A 21,545-nucleotide genomic window follows, 5' to 3' on the forward strand; every position below is an offset into this window, starting at 1 on the left:
TGTTCCCTGGAACAGTGAGAGGAGCTAAGTTGTTCATAAAAAAATATCAGCCGTTTTGAAAATCCGTCGCAAGTTCTCTACAAATAACGATTAACAGCGAGTACATTGGCACCGCATCCACACACACAAAGACACACACACACACACACACACACACACACACACACACACACACACACACACACACACACACACACACACACACACACACACACACACACACACACACACACACACACACACACACACACACACACACACACACACGCACACGCACACGCACACGCACACATGCACACACACACACACACGTGTCTGTGCGGTGCCAATGTACTCGCTGTTACTCGCTGTGTGTGTCGGGGATGTCATATTGAAAAACTTAACGGATGCTATTTCGACCGGGGACCGGTCTTTGTCAGGAATGATCCTACAGCGCATAGACGCGTCGTCTTGCTCAGTGAACTGGGCTCACAGAGGGCTTGAAAAAGAAACGAAGATAGCTAGACGGCAGAGACATCGATGCAAAGTTCGTGAGGCAAAGGTGCCTCGATATATATATATATATATATATATATATATATATATATATATATATATATATATATATATATATATATATATAATTAAGCAAACAAGGAAGGGAATGAGGGGCTCGTTGTAATTATGACAGAAGCCAACAGCCACAAAAACCAAGGGGCACAGGGGATTTTTGTTTATTACTTTATTTATTTTGTGGTGTTGATCAATTTAGAATATTACTGAATATGTCATCGCTTAAAGCTAATTGATTAGAAAAGCAGAAGAAAAAACAACCACATGCCGCCGGTGGGATCCGAACCCACAACCTCCGAATTACGCGTCCGGTGCTCTACCTCTGAGCTACGGCGACGGCTGTCAAACCTTCTGCTTTCGTGGGTATTTATGTTTACAAGTAACCTAACCTTGAGAGTGTTCATCAGCGCCACCCACGTTCATAAGCGGCGGACGTAGAACGTCCTGAGTTACCGCAGGTGTGACGTAGAACGTCATCGAACGGCGAGGGTGGAAGCTGTGTGAGAACCCTCTTATGCTTCCTATGGCATCAAGGCTGCCAGAATCGAGGCCCTCGCTAAGCAATTAAGCAAACAAGGAAGGGAATCAGGGGCTCGTTGTAATTATGACAGAAGCCAACAGCCACAGAAACCAAGGGGCACAGGGGATTTTTTTTTATTAATTTATTTATTTTGTGGTGTTGATCAATTTAGAATATTACTGAATAAGTCATCGCTTAAAGCTAATTGATTAGAAAAGCAGAAGAAAAAACAACCACATGCCGCCGGTGGGATCCGAACCCACAACCTCCGAATTACGCGTCCGGTGCTCTACCTCTGAGCTACGGCGACGGCTGTCAAACCTTCTGCTTTCGTGGGTATTTATGTTTACAAGTAACCTAACCTTGAGAGTGTTCATCAGCGCCACCCACGTTCATAAGCGGCGGACGTAGAACGTCCTGAGTTACCGCAGGTGTGACGTAGAACGTCATCGAACGGCGAGGGTGGAAGCTGTGTGAGAACCCTCTTATGCTTCCTATGGCATCAAGGCTGCCAGAATCGAGGCCCTCGCTAAGCAATTAAGCAAACAAGGAAGGGAATGAGGGGCTCGTTGTAATTATGACAGAAGCCAACAGCCACAGAAACCATGGGGCACAGGGGATTTTTTTTTATTAGGTTACTTGTAAACATAAATACCCACGAAAGCAGAAGGTTTGATAGCCGTCGCCGTAGCTCAGAGGTAGAGCACCGGACGCGTAATTCGGAGGTTGTGGGTTCGGATCCCACCGGCGGCATGTGGTTGTTTTTTCTTCTGCTTTTCTAATCAATTAGCTTTAAGCGATGACATATTCCGTAATATTCTAAATTGATCAACACCACAAAATAAATAAATTAATAAAAAAAAATCCCCTGTGCCCCTTGGTTTCTGTGGCTCTTGGCATCTGTCATATATATATATATATATATATATATATATATATATATATATATATATAGGTACAGTATTACGACAAACGCGACTGTTCTTTTAACGTTTATTTTGCCAACAGTTTCGGGAATGGTATTCGCTTCGTCAGGGCAGGCTTACAATGAATTCGTTTCGTCAATAAAAGGACACAGAACAAGCGAGGAGGTATAATCTCCGCCCTCTAAACAAACTTGAGTATGAGGGCAGGGGACCGTATAATAGGCAGCACGACAAGTCTCAAACGGGCCGCGGCTGAACAACAACCAGAAAAAACAAACGGGGAGGTGGAAATGGTAAAGTAGTAGCAAAGAACGAGCCTGAACAGCACAGCGATAGAAGGGGCAAAAGAGCGTTAGACCCGGCTCTCGGCGCACACGGAAGCCGCTACCCCCCCCCCCCCCCCCCCGCCCCCCCCTCCAAATACGCGCACACCCCCGCAAGACGCCGCCGGGTCCGAGCGGGCGGTCCGTATCAGGTATCCTGAGACGCTTGCAAGGGACGCGTTCGAGAGACGGCCAACACACACTTGTTAACCGCTGCAACGGCAACTTGCGACTGTGCCCTCTGTGTATTTTTGCTTCATTTCGTCGCTTTGCTCTGCTGTCGGGCCTTTCTACCAGACAATCTGGCGCTCCTTTTCCCATAAATATACTAGGCGGTTCAAAACCGTGTCCCGCAGTGAGCTTCCCGTGAAAAAACAGCGTCCGTCGGGTAAAATACTGAGCTAGCCCGAGCGCGTAATGGGAAGGCAAAGATGAATTTGGGGGGAACAAAACAAAAGAAGGGAAGAGCAGAAAAAAAAATTAGCTCTAGAAATGTTTAAAGAAAATGTAACACAGAAAATGTTAACGCACACACAGGAAGAGAAAAGAGAAAAAGAAAAACTTCTGATTAAATGTGGCGCCAAACAAGTATGACATGGTGAGAGCACTTTGATAAAGTTTGGCGCAGTGCATGTGGTTTCGAGATTTGCATGCACACGCAGGTTAAATCATTCTGAGATTATCGAGTTGAGTCGATGTTGGTGTAAGTAAATAACAAATGACAAGAAATATGTAGAAAAATTAAAATAAAAATGGCACGGAGAATAAAAAATTGAGCACAAGAAGTTATACAAAAGTTAACAAATTAAAAATAATAATAATACATGTGTGCGGAAAACGCGAAAGGTCTGCGGCCCGCGGAGCTGCCGCGTGGTCCCAATGATCTAGGTGATAGATAAAAGGTGTCTATTTGGAATGGAACGTGGATGCTGGCAGGAGGTTGGACAAAAAAGTACTCAGGAAATAAACTGCCAGATTCCCTGCCATTTCAAAGTGTGTCTGCAGTTGTCAAGAAAAAACAAGTTCAGGCGTATTCTGATATTAACGCTGTCGAAGGCCTATGACCGGCGGAATTTCCTACGTTGGCTCCTTTAAGCAGGAAAGTCTCCCGGGAGTAGCGTTCATGCCATGAGAGAACGTGCCGAATTTATGAATGAAGTACGATTCCCTTTGTTCCCTGTAATATGTGTTAGAGAACCCGGACTGGAGAAGGATTACACGGATGTTTTCAAAACTGTGCAGGGGCAGACGCAGGTGCCTGGAAAGGGGCAAGTTGGGCAGGGATGACACATGCGCTTTGTGGTTGTTGAAGCGGAAACGAAATGTTGTCTTGGTCTGACCAATGTACTCCTCCCCACACACCTCGCATTGAAGCTTGTAGATAACATTGCTCGAATCGCAGTCGAGGTCTTCATTTATGTGAAACGTAAAGCCATCGGACTTGGATTTTGCCAGTTTGGTGTCGCAAATGTGCGGACACACCTTGCAACGGGGTTTTCCGCATGGGTGGCATCCACCTCGGGCAGCGGTCTTCTTAGTTTTCGCGTTGACAAGCAAGTCTCTCAAATTCTTGTCCCTGCGGTACACCACTCGGGGTGGTTCCTGGAATATTAGTGACAGCCTATTACTCTGTCGGATTATATTAAAATGACGGCTTAGTATGTTGTTTACCCTGGGAGCAGTTGCGGAGTAAGTAAGGATTAGGTTTGTTTTGCTGTCTTTTTTCACCTTGTTCTCTGCCAAGATGGAAGAACGGTCTAGGCTGCGAGCGCGTTGAATCGCGTCTTCGACTATTTCCCCCGGGTATTTTTGTCGTGACAAAGCGTCCTTGAGAGTCCCCGTATGCTGATCAAATTCCTCGGTTGTAGAACATATTCTTCGGTATCTGTGAGCCATGAGAATATGGAATACTTGTTTTGCAGTGCTTCGGGTGGCTACTGTGAAAATGGAGATACTGCTGCCTATCCGTTGGTTTTCTGTATAGGGTAGTCGAAAGGCAGTTGCCGTCTACCGATATTTCCACGTCGAGAAAGTTAATCTTTGAGTCGGAGATACAGTGGGTAAACCTAATGGAGGGATGCAGGGTATTAAAGTGCGCAATGAAGTCCAGCAGGCTCGCTTCATCATGTTCCCATACAAGAAAGATGTCGTCTAGGAAACGCTTGTAGAAAAGTGGTTTTTTTGGCTGTTCCTCAAGGAAGGGAATTTCTAGTGACGCCATAAAGATGCTGGCATAGCTAGGGGCCATTTTTGTGCCCATCGCAGTACCGCTTGTTTGGAGGTAGTGCTCGCCATCAAATTCAAAATTGTTGGAATTTAGGACCAGTTCAAGAAGGCCAGAAAGGGTTCCACCGTCCAAATCAACCAAAGAGTTTGAGCTTTCGAATGCTGCCAGCGTTGCTGCTATGCCGTCTGCGTGCGGAATATTTGTATACAGGGAGCAAACATCCATGGTCGCCAGAAGGCCTCCTGTGGGGATGGTCAAGTTTGAAATCTCCCGAAGGAAATGGCTTGTGTCTTTGATGTACGAGGGAAAACGGGGAGGGATGTCCTTGATGAGAAAACTAATGAAATTTGATATGTTCTCCGTCACTGCCCCGTTGCTGGACACAATTGGACGGCCAGGATGGTTAACTTTATGTATTTTAGGGAGGAGATAAAACCGGCCTGGAGCTGGATTGCTCGGCGACATTGATTTTAACATTGCCTGAGTTATTCTACCGTCCTTAGCGAGTCCAGCAAGAGAGTCCTCTATTTCTGTCCCCAGTTGGCGTGTGAGGTCGTTCGGAAGCTTTCTGTAAAATTGAGGATCATTGAGATGGCGGTGGCCTTCTTTTAAATATTCTGATTTGTCCAGGATTACTATAGCTCCACCCTTGTCAGCCGGTTTTATTACTATGTTTTCGTCTTTACGCAACGTTTACAAAGCCTGTCGTTCTTCGTTCGAGAGATTGTTGCGAACCGGACGTTGTTTTCCATACGCCCTTATTATGTCCTTCTGCACCGCAGATATATACATATCAAGGTGTCTGTCACGTTGTTCGCTCGGTGTCCACAACTTCTCTGACACGGTGGGAATCGTTTGTTGTCTGTCGCTGGTGTTTTCGTGGAAATACTCCCTAAGCCGGAGGTTTCGCGCGAAATTGTCCAGATCCTGAAAAAGTTGAAACTCATGAGTTGAACCTCATGGCCCCTAGCTATGCCAGCATCTTTATGGCGTCACTAGAAATTCCCTTCCTTGAGGAACAGCCAAAAAAACCACTTTTCTACAAGCGTTTCCTAGACGACATCTTTCTTGTATGGGAACATGATGAAGCGAGCCTGCTGGACTTCATTGCGCACTTTAATACCCTGCATCCCTCCATTAGGTTTACCCACTGTATCTCCGACTCAAAGATTAACTTTCTCGACGTGGAAATATCGGTAGACGGCAACTGCCTTTCGACTACCCTATACAGAAAACCAACGGATAGGCAGCAGTATCTCCATTTTCACAGTAGCCACCCGAAGCACTGCAAAACAAGTATTCCATATTCTCATGGCTCACAGATACCGAAGAATATGTTCTACAACCGAGGAATTTGATCAGCATACGGGGACTCTCAAGGACGCTTTGTCACGACAAAAATACCCGGGGGAAATAGTCGAAGACGCGATTCAACGCGCTCGCAGCCTAGACCGTTCTTCCATCTTGGCAGAGAACAAGGTGAAAAAAGACAGCAAAACAAACCTAATCCTTACTCACTCCGCAACTGCTCCCAGGGTAAACAACATACTAAGCCGTCATTTTAATATAATCCGACAGAGTAATAGGCTGTCACTAATATTCCAGGAACCACCCCGAGTGGTGTACCGCAGGGACAAGAATTTGAGAGACTTGCTTGTCAACGCGAAAACTAAGAAGACCGCTGCCCGAGGTGGATGCCACCCATGCGGAAAACCCCGTTGCAAGGTGTGTCCGCACATTTGCGACACCAAACTGGCAAAATCCAAGTCCGATGGCTTTACGTTTCACATAAATGAAGACCTCGACTGCGATTCGAGCAATGTTATCTACAAGCTTCAATGCGAGGTGTGTGGGGAGGAGTACATTGGTCAGACCAAGACAACATTTCGTTTCCGCTTCAACAACCACAAAGCGCATGTGTCATCCCTGCCCAACTTGCCCCTTTCCAGGCACCTGCGTCTGCCCCTGCACAGTTTTGAAAACATCCGTGTAATCCTTCTCCAGTCCGGGTTCCCTAACACATATTACAGGGAACAAAGGGAATCGTACTTCATTCATAAATTCGGCACGTTCTCTCATGGCATGAACGCTACTCCCGGGAGACTTTCCTGCTTAAAGGAGCCAACGTAGGAAATTCCGCCGGTCATAGGCCTTCGACAGCGTTATTATCAGAATACGCCTGAACTTGTTTTTTCTTGACAACTGCAGACACACTTTGAAATGGCAGGGAATCTGGCAGTTTATTTCCTGAGTACTTTTTTGTCCAACCTCCTGCCAGCATCCACGTTCCATTCCAAATAGACACCTTTGATCTATCACCTAGACCATTGGGACCTCGCGGCAGCTCCGCGGGCCGCAGACCTTTCGCGTTTTCCGCACACATGTATTATTATTATTTTTAATTTGTTAACTTTTGTATAACTTCTTGTGCTCAATTTTTTATTCTCCGTGCCATTTTTATTTTAATTTTTCTACATATTTCTTGTCATTTGTTATTTACTTACACCAACATCGACTCAACTCGATAATCTCAGAATGATTTAACCTGCGTGTGCATGCAAATCTCGAAACCACATGCACTGCGCCAAACTTTATCAAAGTGCTCTCACCATGTCATACTTGTTTGGCGCCACATTTAATCAGAAGTTTTTCTTTTTCTCTTTTCTCTTCCTGTGTGTGCGTTAACATTTTCTGTGTTACATTTTCTTTAAACATTTCTAGAGCTAATTTTTTTTTCTGCTCTTCCCTTCTTTTGTTTTGTTCCCCCCAAATTCATCTTTGCCTTCCCATTACGCGCTCGGGCTAGCTCAGTATTTCACCCGACGGACGCTGTTTTTTCACGGGAAGCTCACTGCGGGACACGGTTTTGGACCGCCTAGTATATTTATGGGAAAAGGGGCCCAGATTGTCTGGTAGAAAGGCCCGACAGCAGAGCAAAGCGACGAAATGAAGCAAAAATACACAGAGGGCACAGTCGCAAGTTGCCGTTGCAGCGGTTAACAAGTGTGTGTTGGCCGTCTCTCGAACGCGTCCCTTGCAAGCGTCTCAGGATACCTGATACGGGCCGCCCGCTCGGACCCGGCGGCGTCTTGCGGGGGTGTGCGCGTATTTGGAGGGGGGGGGGCGGGGGGGGGGGGGGGGGGTAGCGGCTTCCGTGTGCGCCGAGAGCCGGGTCTAACGCTCTTTTGCCCCTTCTATCGCTGTGCTGTTCAGGCTCGTTCTTTGCTACTACTTTACCATTTCCACCTCCCCGTTTGTTTTTTCTGGTTGTTGTTCAGCCGCGGCCCGTTTGAGACTTGTCGTGCTGCCTATTATACGGTCCCCTGCCCTCATTCTCAAGTTTGTTTAGAGGGCGGAGATTATACCTCCTCGCTTGTTCTGTGTCCTTATATTGACGAAACGAATTCATTGTAAGCCTGCCCTGACGAATGGAATACCATTCCCGAAACTGTTGGCAAAATAAACGTTAAAAGAACAGTCGCGTTTGTCGTAATACTGTACCTAAACTAGTAAACTGGGCCATTGGAACCCCTACTGAATACAATATATATATATATATATATATATATATATATATGTTGTCGACGGAGGCGCTCCGGTTTCTGGAGACAAGTGCACAGGCGACGCCGGCCGTTCGAGTCCTGCGACGGTCCCCATTCTCCGAGCGCCGGCGACCACGCTCCCCTTCTTGGAAGAGCAGCGGGAGGCCCGAGAGGCGCGGGGCCACATCTGGACAGCGCTCGCTGGTTACCGCGGCCCCCTCGACATCCGGTCGGGGAGAAAGACACGGGCAGTGCCGTACGAACTCGCTTGCGGAAAAGGACATGCGTGCTGTGCTCCGTCTTTTCTGTGTTCTTATGTAACCTTCGCAGGCTAATAAACCTGCCCATTTATTTGTTTTATCTGGACGTTTGGTGTGTCGACTACATCGACTACATCTTCAGAAGTGGGATTGAGACTGCCTTGCAAGACTGGCGCCTTCACCGAGAGCTTCGACCACGTAAGCCACGATGATGCTCCGATCGAAGCCAACGACGGAAGGTCCTGCGGGCAAGGTAGCACCACGACCGGGCCTTTCAACGGACAGCGACGCGCCCAACGATGTGGGGGCAAGGGAGGCGGCACTCAGCGAAAGCGATACTCTACGAAACGACGAGGGGCAGTCAAATTCAGGGCGGGGATCCATGAACGCCGACACGGTAGACGGCCACGGACTGGACAACCCCAACGGAAGAGCCCCCGGGGCCTTCGACTTCCAGGCGCTGATGCAGGCTGCGGTGCAGACGGCAGTACGTGAGGCCTTGCAGGGAGCAGCCCAGCTTCTGCAGGCGGCTCAAACGCCACATCACCCACCGACGGGAACATCAAGCGTCGTGGATGGACGACTGGCCACGGCAAGCGCACAACTGGTGCCAAGTTATGACCCGTCATCTAACGACCAGCCAACAGTCGAAATGTGGCTGAACAAGGTAGACAACCTGGCTGCAGCGTACGGTTGGAGCGACCAGCAAACGACGTGTTTCACACTCACAAAGCTGCAATACGTTGCCAAGACGTGGTACGACGGCCTGACGAATGTCCAGCGCACTTGGGCAGAGTGGAAACACGAGTTAAAGAAGGCATTTCCATCCGCATCCAGTTTTCAGCACACCTTCCGGGACATGGAAGCACGCAAGAAACTGCGCCATGAAAGTATAGAGGCGTACTTCTACGACAAGCTGGCGAAAGCAAGGCGCTGCAATATCGGCGACACGGCCTGTATGGAATACCTGATCACTGGACTCGACAATGAAGATCTTGTGCGGTCCCTCAGCGTCAGAGACTACGCCAGCCCCGACGAGTTGCTCAGGTGCATGAAGCGGCTCTACGAGCGTACAGAAATCATAAAGGAAACTAGAGCCAAGACGCTGTATCAACCGCCAGCTATTCGGCACTCTCAACGCGTCTTAGGAGGAAACAATTCGTCACCAGCAGCGCCTCAGCTTCAACACTGCGCTGGAGACAACGGATCGACGAGGGCTCCCCGACGAAAATTCAACGACAAAGGCGAGCCACTTTGTTTTAATTGTTCTTCGTATGGACATTTCTCGGCAGCATGTCCAAAACCTCAGCGTAGACCGCGCTGCACGAATTTTGGAAAAGCAGGCCATGAGAGCAAAGACTGCTATTCGAGGAAAGGCTCGACAGCCAGCGACACAGCTAAAGCAGCCGTCCTAGCCCAAGAAAGCAGCTGTACAAGTGGCAGCATGGTGCTAAATCAGAAGTACTTCATGGATGCCAACGTGAATGGGAAGGCGATCAAAGCGTACATCGACATGGGCAGCCAATGCTTAACGATACGAGAAAGCGAAGCGGAAACGTTACACCTCTCTTATGAAGCACTCAGCCGTCCATTCACTATCAGAGGGTTCGGAATGGGAAAAACAACGCCCCTGGGAAGCTTCGAAGCGAGGCTGACGGTGGACCAGGCTACGGCCGACGTCAAGGTACACGTTGTCCGCGACGAAGTGCAGGCTGTCCCATTGCTTGTCGGTCAACCCTTTACTGAGCAGCCTCACATTACGGTGGTGCGCCGTAAGAACACCGTGAGCATTTTCGAGGAGCGTAACGGGTCGGAGGACGAAGACGGAACTCTCACCAATCTTGCTATACCGGCCCTACCTCCGCGACGTGTGAACTTGTGGGCGAAGGAGGCCGTTGTCATACCTCCTAATTACGTCGGGTTCATTGCGCTTGGGAGTGACAACGTTACGCATAGCGACATCTTCGTTCGCGGCAGGCTGCACGAGACGAGCGGCGAATATGTGCCAAGCTGCGTATTAAGAGAAGATGAACAGGGCGAGATATGCCTGCCCGTGGCAAACGTATCCGAATCTCCTCTGATTGTCGCTCAAAACCAGAAGATCGCGAGAGGAACGTTGTGCATGGAAGAAGAAAATACCGAACCCTCCCTGATCGCAAACAGCAACGAAAGAAAACTGGTAAAGGCGATCTCGGGTGAAGATTTGACGGTTGGCACAACGATTTCTGCCACGCAGAAAGAGGCACTCGTCGCAGTGATTAACCAGTACCGCGACTGCTTAGCGACGTGCCTTTCAGAGATCGGGTGCACGGCCGCGGCGCAAATGAAGATTGAGGTGATCACCGACGCTCCTGTAACGTACCGCCCATACCGCCTAGCCTACTCCGAAAGGCAGGCTGTGAGAACAATGATTGACGAACTCAAGGAGGCTGGAGTAGTAACGGACACTAACTCTGCTTACGCGAGCCCTATCCTACTTGTTTCAAAGAAGAATGGCGAGAAGCGGCTTTGCGTAGACTTTCGAGCCCTCAACAAAATAACGAAAAAGGACAGGTATCCGCTACCGTTGATTGATGACCAACTTGACAGGCTACATGATAAACGGCTGTTCACTAGCCTAGACCTTGCGTGCGGCTATTATCAGGTGCCAATCGATAAAGAGAGCCGAGGGAAGACAGCGTTCGTCACTCCGGATGGACACTACGAATTCACCCGCATGCCATTCGGAATTGTCAACGCACCGAGCGTGTTCCAGCGCATGATAAACACCGTCCTCGGCTCCCTTAGGCACACGAAGGTCATGGCCTACATGGATGACCTGCTGATTCCATCGGCTTCGTTTGAGGAAGGATTAGACAGCTTGGGCGAGTTACTCGAGCTCCTTCGTTCGGCTGGTCTCACGCTGCGCTTGAAAAAGTGCTCCTTCTTCCAAGAGAAAATCAGCTACTTGGGTTATGAAATTTCCGCATCGACCATCAACCCCGACAGCCTCAAGTTGAGAGGAATTGCAAATTTTCCTACACCAGCAAACGTCCACGACCTCCGACGCTTCCTGGGCCTCTGCAGCTATTTCCGACGTTTTGTGGCTGGATTTGCCATGATAGCCAAGCCACTTACGATCCTGCTCTGCAAGGGAGACGAATGGCGCTGGGACGACGGTCAAGAGACTGCATTCAGGCAGCTACAAATACAGCTGATGAGCAACCCAACGCCGCCAACGCTGGCACTTTACGCACACGGAGCGAGAACGGAAGTGTACACCGACGCTTGCAAGGTCGGCCTCGGAGGAGTGTTGTTGCAAGAGCAACCAGACGGTCTCACGCACCCCGTTATGTATGTTAGCCGTAGCACCACGCGAGACGAGGAACGCTACCATTCATACGAACTGGAAGCTTTAGCCGTTGTGTGGACAATTGAGAAGCTTAGACCATACCTGTACGGTACCGAGTTTCTTGTTGTTACGGACTGCAACTCATTGAGAACTGCTTTGTCAAAGCGAGACCTGGTGCCACGTGTCGGCAGGTGGTATCTAAAGTTGCAAGAGTATACGTTTCATGTAGAGCATCGACCAGGAGCTAGGATGAGCCACGTCGACGCCCTCAGCAGGGCTCCTGCGTCGGAAGCCGAAGAAGTTGACGTTGCAAGTGGCATTAATGTCTTTGTAACAGAGCTCTCCAACGAAGACTGGCTAACGCTAGCACAGAAGACGGACGTAACATTACAGTCGATCGTGGATTCCCTAAAGGGATCATCAGAGACGAAAGAAGCTGAGCGCATCAGAAAAGAATATGTCCTGGTTGAAGGCAGGCTTTTCAGGAGAACGTGTGGCAACAACGGCGACGAGCGTCTGCTATGGGTAGTGCGACGAGCGGCACATTGGCAGGTCGTGAGACGATGCCACGACGATGTGGGTCACTTTGCAGTTGACAAAACCATGGCCTTGAATACTGGTTTCCAAGAATGCGCCGGTACGTGAAGCGACATATGTCGTGCTGCTTAGAGTGTTTGTATAGAAAGGTTCCGTCCGGAAAAAAACCTGGAAAGCTGCACAGCATCGAAAAAGTGGCCGTGCCATTCGACACCATTCATATGGATCCCTTGGGCCCATTTATCCGCAGCAAGAGTGGCAATACACACGTGATTGTGGCAGTGGACGGCTTCACTAAGTTTGTGCTCATTCGGGCCGTGCGAAGCACCGCGTCGGGCTACGCCAAAAGCTTTCTCAGTGACATCGTCTCCATATTCGGGGCCCCACGAAGGTTGGTTACCGATCAGGGAACTGCCTACACCAGCCGACAATTCGAGCACTTCGAGAATTCGACAATTCGAGCACAATACACACCAACCGAGGGCGGCTGGAAAGGAAAAGGATGGCCGACTGTTGTCGACGGAGGCGCTCCGGTTTCTGGAGACAAGTGCACAGGCGACGCCGGCCGTTCGAGTCCTGCGACGGTCCCCATTCTCCGAGCGCCGGCGACCACGCTCCCCTTCTTGGAAGAGCAGCGGGAGGCCCGAGAGGCGCGGAGCCACATCTGGACAGCGCTCGCTGGTTACCGCGGCCCCCTCGACATCCGGTCGGGGAGAAAGACACGGGCAGTGCCGTACGAACTCGCTTGCGGAAAAGGACATGCGTGCTGTGCTCCGTCTTTTCTGTGTTCTTATGTAACCTTCGCAGGCTAATAAACCTGCCCATTTATTTGTTTTATCTGGACGTTTGTTGTGTCGACTAGATCGACTACGTATATATATATATATATATATATATATATATATATATATATATATATATATATATATATATATATATATATATATATATATATATATATATATATATATATATATTTCACGGCTTATCATGTTTGAGGCTTGCTAATCGAAGCAACGCATTCGGTCGTAGTATATATTGTCATCCGTTGGGAAAACTTAATTGTGGCTGCTATAGATTCCCGGCAGTCGGCGACGCAGATCCACTGAGCTTAGGTGCCGCAAAGCGCAGCATTCCCATTCGGCGGAGCTGGCGTCTAGCACCCTTAGAGTTACAGTATAGGTTTCTAGAGTTTCGCTTTTGTTTTCCTGCGTCACTTTCCCTGCGCCACGTGGTGACATCGAGTGAAACGCATCTATACATTGAAGAGAAGCCAACTCCATCGCGTAGTTAAACACTAGACTGCTGCAGACAGTCCATTTGTGCACCTACTCTTCTGGTGCTTTGGGCCATTCCTTCGTCCATTGAAGATGGCAGATTATTATCAAAAACATTCAGTTTTCTGAAATGTAATCGCTATTCGTAAAAAGGAATCGCTTGTAACTTGTGACGTTTACACCAGATGGCGCCACCCATCCACAAGGCCAGTGAGTTGTTCGTAACTCAGAGATATGTCCGTGCAGCCATCGCATTGCTAGCAAGCTGTATCATGCACTGCTGCAGTATATTGACTACAATAGATTACGGCACCCAAGCACAAGCGAATCGAGCCTGCACTCGTTCTAACCACTGAACCGAGTCTGCCTCCTGCATGCAACAATGGTAGCTTTCTCTCATAACTTGAATGCTTGGGAGCGCAGTATGGTGTGTCTACGCGCAATTCTGGGAACCGACATAGTTGCTCTAAGCACTCCTTAAGCCTGATGTAGCTACCGGAAAGTTGGTCATATCGGCTATAGCGATTCTACATTTCTATCACGGGAAAGAGGCGAATACCAGCTCCATTACCCTATAACAACAACTACAACAAGAAAAAACGCTTAAAGTGCTATGCGTGGGCCAAATTTCTGAGTCTAAGCCAGGGCTGCGTGTGGTTGCAAACGAATTTTGGAAAGGTCCCAAATAGTGGCGTAGCCAGAAATTTTGTTTGGGGTTGAGGGGCTAATGTTGCAGCGTGGCCTCCGCAGAGAATTTGTCGAGGAATCAAACGCAATAATAACAATGCACTGCCAGTGACAATGCCATTGTGAATTAGTTAACACTACGCACTGTCCAGACAAGTGATATATGTATTTTTTAAACAAAATAATGTATTCGTATGTCTTAAAAATCGTGGCAGACATAACTGATTCCAATGCTTCCCGGTTTTTGCGTATTTAATAAGTAAAGAAAATATCACACGAAGTCCAGAACTATATCAGTCCGAAACCAGCAAAGCAGTGCATGCCGCTGACATGAAAAACGCAAAGGCCATGAAATGAGCAAGTAGAGGACAAATATATTAATGATCGTTGTCGTTCAAGAACCTTTACATTTTTGTACACATGCAACGGCCAGGGAAAAATCTCAATGACGCTGTTCTTCGTTCCAGTGTACTGCGCAGCAGCAGCTGTCACCGGTCATGTATTACAAGTAATTGCACCGAAATTTTAGTCGCAACAGCGAGCACATGTAGAAACGAGGAATTCTGCAAAATATGCAGAAATGTGTAAAATATAAGAGTAATAAATTTATTGAAGTTCCAAATTTGAAAATCGGAAGCACGACTTTTGAAATCTCAGTGCAACTTTCAGGTCAAAAGTTTATGGGAACTTTATACCCACTACGTTTCAGAATTTGGCTTTTATACAGGTGAAGGCTGGACGGAACACAGCTGGCCGGAAACGGCCCAGAGCCCAGATTAGTCTGCGCGCGCCTCCCTCTTCTTCCTCCAAGTCCTCAGTCAGCCAATACGCGGCGTAACAATTTCCCCGGCGGCAGACGATTCTCGTCCTCGAGAAAGTCGGGCAGATCGACGCTGGCAGCGCTTCAAGCGGGCCACATGAACGACTTGTGTCTTGCGGGAACGACGTTTATCCGTCGTCACCTTGGCGATGACGTAATTCACGTCATTCAATCGGTCCAACACGACGAAGGGGCCATCGTACTTATACAGAAACTTCTGATATAATCCTCGCCTGCGGGTTGGCGTCCAAAGCCAGACAAAGTCTCCAGGAGAATGAGTGACTGCACGATGCGTGGAATTGAAATGCGTGGCTCTGTAAACTCCGCGGCCACCGCAAGATGCCGCGGCAAGCTCGCTTGCCATCGATAGACCCTTGAAAGTTTGTGCTAGGATGGAGATCCTTGAGTTACGTGCCACGAAATCCAACTCGATTAACAATGGTCGTGCCAAAATGTGTTTTCTAGTCTGAAAAAGATATAGTAGGTGACAAAATCAAGGATGACTTCCCGCGCTGGTGGTTGTTTTGATCAGCGGTGCGTGACAGTTCGAAAAAATTTCGGATGGGGGGGCGGGCTGAAGCCCCATAAGCCCCCCCCCCCCTCCCCCCTGGCTACGCCCCTGGTCCCAAACAAGTAAGCATAATCATTTTTATAGAAGCACGCATTGCGTTCACACAAGCGGGTAAATTGATCAAGTGACGTCGATACTTACGGTAACATCGTTGAGCCGTTGCGTTGAAGTATTGCTCCTTCCCACATTGGCAAGTGAAGTATTCTTTATCTTGATGAGGTACACATTGAACTTTTCCGCACAGCTTGCCGGCCGTAGAGCAGATATCTGCGCGAATAGTGCAAGGTTCATGCATGTAGCTATATTCTATACGTTACCAGTCACGTTAGGGCGAACAACTTAGGGCGAACATGTGCGCGAAAAATGAGAGGATTTTAGATATTTGTTCCTGAGGGAGAAGTTATCATACACTTTATCTGCGAAGCCCGTAGCAGTGAATCCTCAATATGGTTATCTTTTAGGTTACTTCGTCACCACCAATTCACATCTTGTAACTAAGTATCCTTGGTATTCCAGTCGTGATGCACCACTGAAGTTGAGATATTAGTTGGTGTTTATTTATTTATTCACGTTCAGGGACCAAAGGGCGTCATTCAGGGTGTGTGTGTATATATATATATATATATATATATATATATATATATATATATATATATATATATATATATATATATATATATATATATATATATATATATATATATATATATATATATATATATTGCACACATGACGAAACGAGGACAGCAACAAGAAAGCAGACTGAAGGTGTCCTTTCTACTCATCAATGTGCCGTAACAAATTTTATTTCATGAACTGCGGTAATTCGTAATTCAAATTGGCTTAACGGACAATTTAAGTATAGAGATTTGGTAAGGATCTACAGTCATAATGGGTTCCAGCAACTTTCGCTAATGGTTGCCTTGATGCTAAGCTGTTCCTCAGAGATTTGATATGAGAGCGGTGATTGTTAGAGATATATCAACATTTATCTGCCTAGCTAATGCGCTAATTTCAGACCTAACTGTGTTATTAAGTCTGTAGGAACGCTGACATCCAGGCATTACCATTGCGCGGCCTTTGCCAACGTCCTAATATGTTCTCCTCTTGCCCTTTATCCCACCTCAGGCCGTGGAAAGGGAGCTGGGTGTCTGGTTATTTTCGTTTGCCAACAGCTCCCTCCCGGCATCTTAATGGTCTCTGCCCATTGGAACTTTATGGCGGGATTTTGGAATCCGCTGCGGCAACTACGCGCCGCGCGGCTGCCCAAGCGGGACCCAGAGAGAGGAATTCCTTCGAGGCATCGCAAGGTGCTTAAAGTTTGCCTCCATCGATAGGGGTCATCAGTAGCCATTCGAGCACAGGTGGAGAGGGAAATAAAGAGGGAGAAAGTGGCTGGCGGTCTGTTTTACGCGTCGATTTACACGAAGTTGAGAAATCATTTTTAGAGGTCGTCGTTTGCTTGGTTCATGACACAGACCTGAAACGAACGATCTCTTCTCTCTGCGAGTGCGCTCGCTGTTGTTATGTAGCCTGGGAGCAAAATGGCCAGCAATGGACTGTCTAGTAGTGTGAGGGCACGGGTGTCCCTTTTCCCTCCGCCTTTTGTGTAGTGCTGTCATCTTTGTATTTTTCTCCGTCTCGGGTTTCAGAAAACATGTTAAAGATTGCTACTAAAAATCAGAGCGAAATTTTCTGAATTTACACAGAAGATGTATCGACCACCACTGGCAAAAAGAATAAAACGGTTTCTTGCTTCGGATTCATGATTTAAGCAGGGGGCGCCTCAGATCCCTTGCCAGCATTGGTGGGCAGTCTGCGACTCTCCGAGAACCTCTGATTTTAAGCACTGTGCCTAAGCTGATGTTCTTGCCCCTTGGCCCCACTCCGTTCAGACCAGTGCGTACTGGAGCTCGCCAACAAGTGGTACTGCGACCTACTGAGGCTCGAGCCTGTCTAGCGGGATTCACTAATCTCCGAGAGGCAAAACTTTAACTGATTGCCCTCCCCATCCACCCTTTCTCGCAAACCTGTCCAGTGGTCGCAGCGACAGAGATCTCAGCACTGCCGCGGCGAACTTTACTAGTGTAGTGATGTGCTAGCGGATAACATATTCTTGCATGTCGTAAACGAGCAATCACGTGAAACTTCTGTGATGGAGCATTACGCCATGTCTGTGTGGAGTCAACGCCTCCTCGCTGGCCGGTTCTCTGGACGTTGCGCGCGGCGTGCATAGTGATGTGCAAGGCAGAAGAGGGAACTTTGCAAATCCTGCTTCACCTTAGCGCACAATGATCGAAGGCAAGATATTCGTGGAGGGCAGAGAAGCAGGAGAGGGCGGGGAGGTGGAAATGTTGGGTAGGCATGATATGCCTCTTTGGCGTTACTCTTCATAATGAAATAAATCAACAAAATGGAGTCGTCAGCGCTTCACAAACCAGCGACGGGGCCTATGTGGGCTGTGGTATCATCGTCAGGAACCGATCAGAAGGTCTTTTGTGCTCCGGTCACTCCTGCCGTCACTGGCAGAGCGTTAGGATAGAGGTTCTTTTGGCCGCTTTTGCGCTTTGGGCTGGTTATGAGAAACAACAACGCCAGCTGAAGAATGTCGATCCAGCACCGGTATACGTAGGAATCTTGAAAATTTTTCTATTTATTTCTTCTATCTCGATATGTGAAGGCCGTAGCCGTCTTCACAAGGGAGTAAACATTAATAAATAATGCACAGAAACTGTATAGTTAAAAAGATAGTGTTTTAAAATTCCATTTTCAGATTGGGAACAAGGTTGGCTCTTTGGGCGCGTCCCAGCCAGGCGCAAGTGCTTCTGATGGCGCTTTATTTTATAAGCCTGACTGTACACCGGAGCAACATGACATCTTCAGTAGAAGGCGAGGAATAAAAGAAAGAAGAAAGCGTGTATTGCAGCACTGGGTTTTGGTCACAGGCTAGACTGACCACAAGAGAGCAAAGAGGGCAAAGTGAAGCCGTCATTGAGAAGGCGCATGAAACCCTTCCGGAATAAGGGCAGATTACGCATTCCCTCGACAACACCCACTGAACGTGCGTCACATCTCGAGACGCCAGGACACCACACCACTTCATCGCCGCACCTCTCATCCTTCCCGCGAGTCTGACTTCAGAGATAGACCTTCGAATCAGAAGCAGCCATAATTCACTGCGCAGTCGGCGGGGAAAAAACGAAAAAAAAAACGTAAAAAAACACACCGCACGATACGTAGACGTGACGTAGAAGCAACGTGGCGATGTGTGACGTGTTTGCGCATTTACGATCTGCAACAATGCTCTCTGCTGTCAGCGTTAATTGCTCTCGCCGCTTCGTGTCCGTTGCGGAGCCTTGTTTCTCGCGCGTGCCCGCGACATGTTAATTGTCAGTGTCGGTGGAGGACGGCGTGAATAAACGACTCCTCTGTGAATTCGGAAGCCTGTTTCCTTGCGGCGAGCCGCCCTCCTAATTGCTTAGGTTAAGTGCGCAGCAGCGGTGCCCAGCGTGCGGTGCGAGCCTCGGCTCGCACGAAGTCTGAACCGGCGGTCGTTTGGTGACCTGTGAACACCGTAAAAACTACGTACTTCAGTTCGCCTGAAGTATCATATCACCTCGAATGAATTGTGTACAGCGCGCGCTGTGTGTAGAACATGCACAAAACGAAAAAAAAAAAAATTCGATCTCTAACTGTCACATAGGTCATATCCAATTCCTACGGAACCTCTCATCATCAAGAAAAGTACATGCCAAATGTGACTCAATCAAGAAAACTGTACACAGGACGGTGTGGAAAATACCTGGGGACGGGAACAACGTGCATTTTATATCTGGTTTTATGTACCACAGGGTCGGCATCTTAAGCACGAAGGGTAGTTTAGCTGTTTTTGAATGCAGTAGAAACACTTTGGATGTTTTTTTGGCAACGTTGATCTAAGAGCAGGAAAAAAGTGATTAGTTTAATGAATCATTCACTCTGCAACACAATGTTGATTTTGTTTTTTAATGATTTGGTATACATGGGGGGGGGGGGGGGGTGGGGGGGGGAGAGCTGTTTGTAAACATAACTACCAAATTCCTTCAATGACCTAGCTAAGCCGATTTTCGTATAGCACATTATATAATCGCGTGTGGGTGAGGTTGTTTATCAAAGAATTCTCTTACGGCTCGAATCTGTTGTGAAGCCTTAACTGATTCTTCCATTAATGATACAAAATGATGATGAGGATTTTTTTTTTTTTTGCATTGACGGGGATGACAGCTATGAAACTGCGGGTATGCTGCTCCTGTTCGTGGTCGGCCAGCACACTCTTGTATAGTTGGAGAATTGGCGTCTTGAAAGTACATCGCCTCTAAAACTAATTCGGGGCAGGAGTAAACGCTGGTGAAAAGATACTTTAGACTGTTCTAGGTATGAGCGCTCAATAACGCGAATGAGTTTTATGCCAACTGCATCCATCCAGTAGATACTGTTCGAACACTTTGTGCAAGCATGCGACCGAAGTATCTCAGGAAGAATTTAATACAAAGCCTCGATGACAAAAAAGCAAGATTCCCAGCAAGTGACCGACGGTCGCGACCCTCTCTCGCACAGGGCAATCAGAGAGAGACTTTGCTGACGTCGAGTGTCCGGTTCCATTCTTATCTGTAAATAAAGCCGCCACACATAACGGCTTGGTAGGAGGGCGGGGCAAGACTTCGCCGACAACGGATCCTGAATAAGGACTTCACAGGAGTCGACATCTTGCAACTTTTGCACATTGCATGCCCGAATGTCCCTGGAATGAGACTCTCACATGCCTGTGCAAAGATGTTCTTGGAAAAAATACCGTGAGCTACAGCACTCCGCGGATTCAGCCGGGCGCCTGCCGTCATCTGGGTGTGTGTTGCAGAAAGCGTTCACCGTAGTTTTGATATAGATCTCTATCGAAACGAATCGTACTACTTTGTCTTTGCGGCTATATATATATATATATATATATATATATATATATATATATATATATATATATATATATATGAAAGAAGCCAACAGCCACAGAAACCAAGGGGCAAAGAGGATTTTTAATTTATTTACTTTGTGGTGTTGATCAATTTTAGAATATTACTGAATATGTTATCGCTTAAAGCTAATTGATTAGAAAAGCAGAAGAAAAAACAACCACTGCCGCCGGTGGGATCCGAACCCACGACCTCCGAATTACGCGTCCGGTGCTCTACCTCTGAGCTACGGCGACGGCTGTCAAATCTTCTGCTTTCGGGGGTATTTATGTTTACAAGTAATCTAACCTTGAGAGTGTTCATCAGCGCCACCCACGTTCATAAGCGGCGGACGTAGAACGTCCTGTGTTATATATATATATATATATATATATATATATATATATATATATATATATATATATATATATAATGCGAATACTAAAAGGCAAAACGCTGTGAAACAAGACTAACTCACGCATGTTAAATTCATAATGATGTTTTGACAATGATTCAACGGTGGTTAGCATACGCTAAAATGTTCCCAATTTGAGGTCGGTAACACTTTTGATGCTTTTAGCGCATGCCAGTCTGCTCCATGAGCACGTAAGTATGAACTATACTGTGCAAGTAAAGTTGAGTACTTTTTTTTTGCCCTATCACTGCAGAAAAAACCTGTGGAATTCCAAAATGGTGTCACTATATTGGAACGACAACAACACTTACCATCGTCTGCACTCAGCGGATTCGACGAAACGGCACTGACGAAGCCCAAGCACGCTATCAGCGTGAGACGATGCATTGCTGTTCACCTGCTGTTGCGGTGTATGAAAGCTTTCGGAGAGTCAGAAAATCTCCCCGCGCAGAAGTTCCTCTTTTATGACAGTGATGGGCGCTACTGCCCCCCAAGCTTCAAGCAATGTGACGGTATGGAGCCGGGCTGCATAATAGGGCGAGGCCACACGCGTCCAACGCATTGTGCTTTTATCA

The 21,545-nt window shown here is 47.6% G+C and overlaps 1 protein-coding gene across 2 annotated transcripts in view; it reads right to left on the reverse strand.

The window, feature by feature from the left end:
• Window positions 1–21,545, reverse strand: part of LOC149339931 (glycoprotein antigen BM86-like) — a 50,236-nt gene extending 28,691 nt beyond the window's left edge. Inside the window, exons 1-2 of one of the 2 annotated variants that reach the window (XM_089548648.1) lie at window positions 21,282–21,545; window positions 15,715–15,840 (exon numbers count right to left, since the gene is read on the reverse strand). In XM_089548648.1, coding sequence (XP_089404774.1) covers window positions 15,715–15,840; window positions 21,282–21,357 — 202 coding nt within the window. In that variant the 5' untranslated portion in view covers window positions 21,358–21,545. The remainder of the gene's footprint in view (window positions 1–15,714; window positions 15,841–21,281) is intronic. The other variant, XM_089548647.1, reaches the window with a different exon arrangement.

This window comes from Amblyomma mixtum, chromosome 6 (genome assembly GCF_055824585.1).
Source record: "Amblyomma mixtum isolate Tamu chromosome 6, ASM5582458v1, whole genome shotgun sequence".
Taxonomy (NCBI): Eukaryota; Metazoa; Arthropoda; class Arachnida; order Ixodida; family Ixodidae; genus Amblyomma; species Amblyomma mixtum.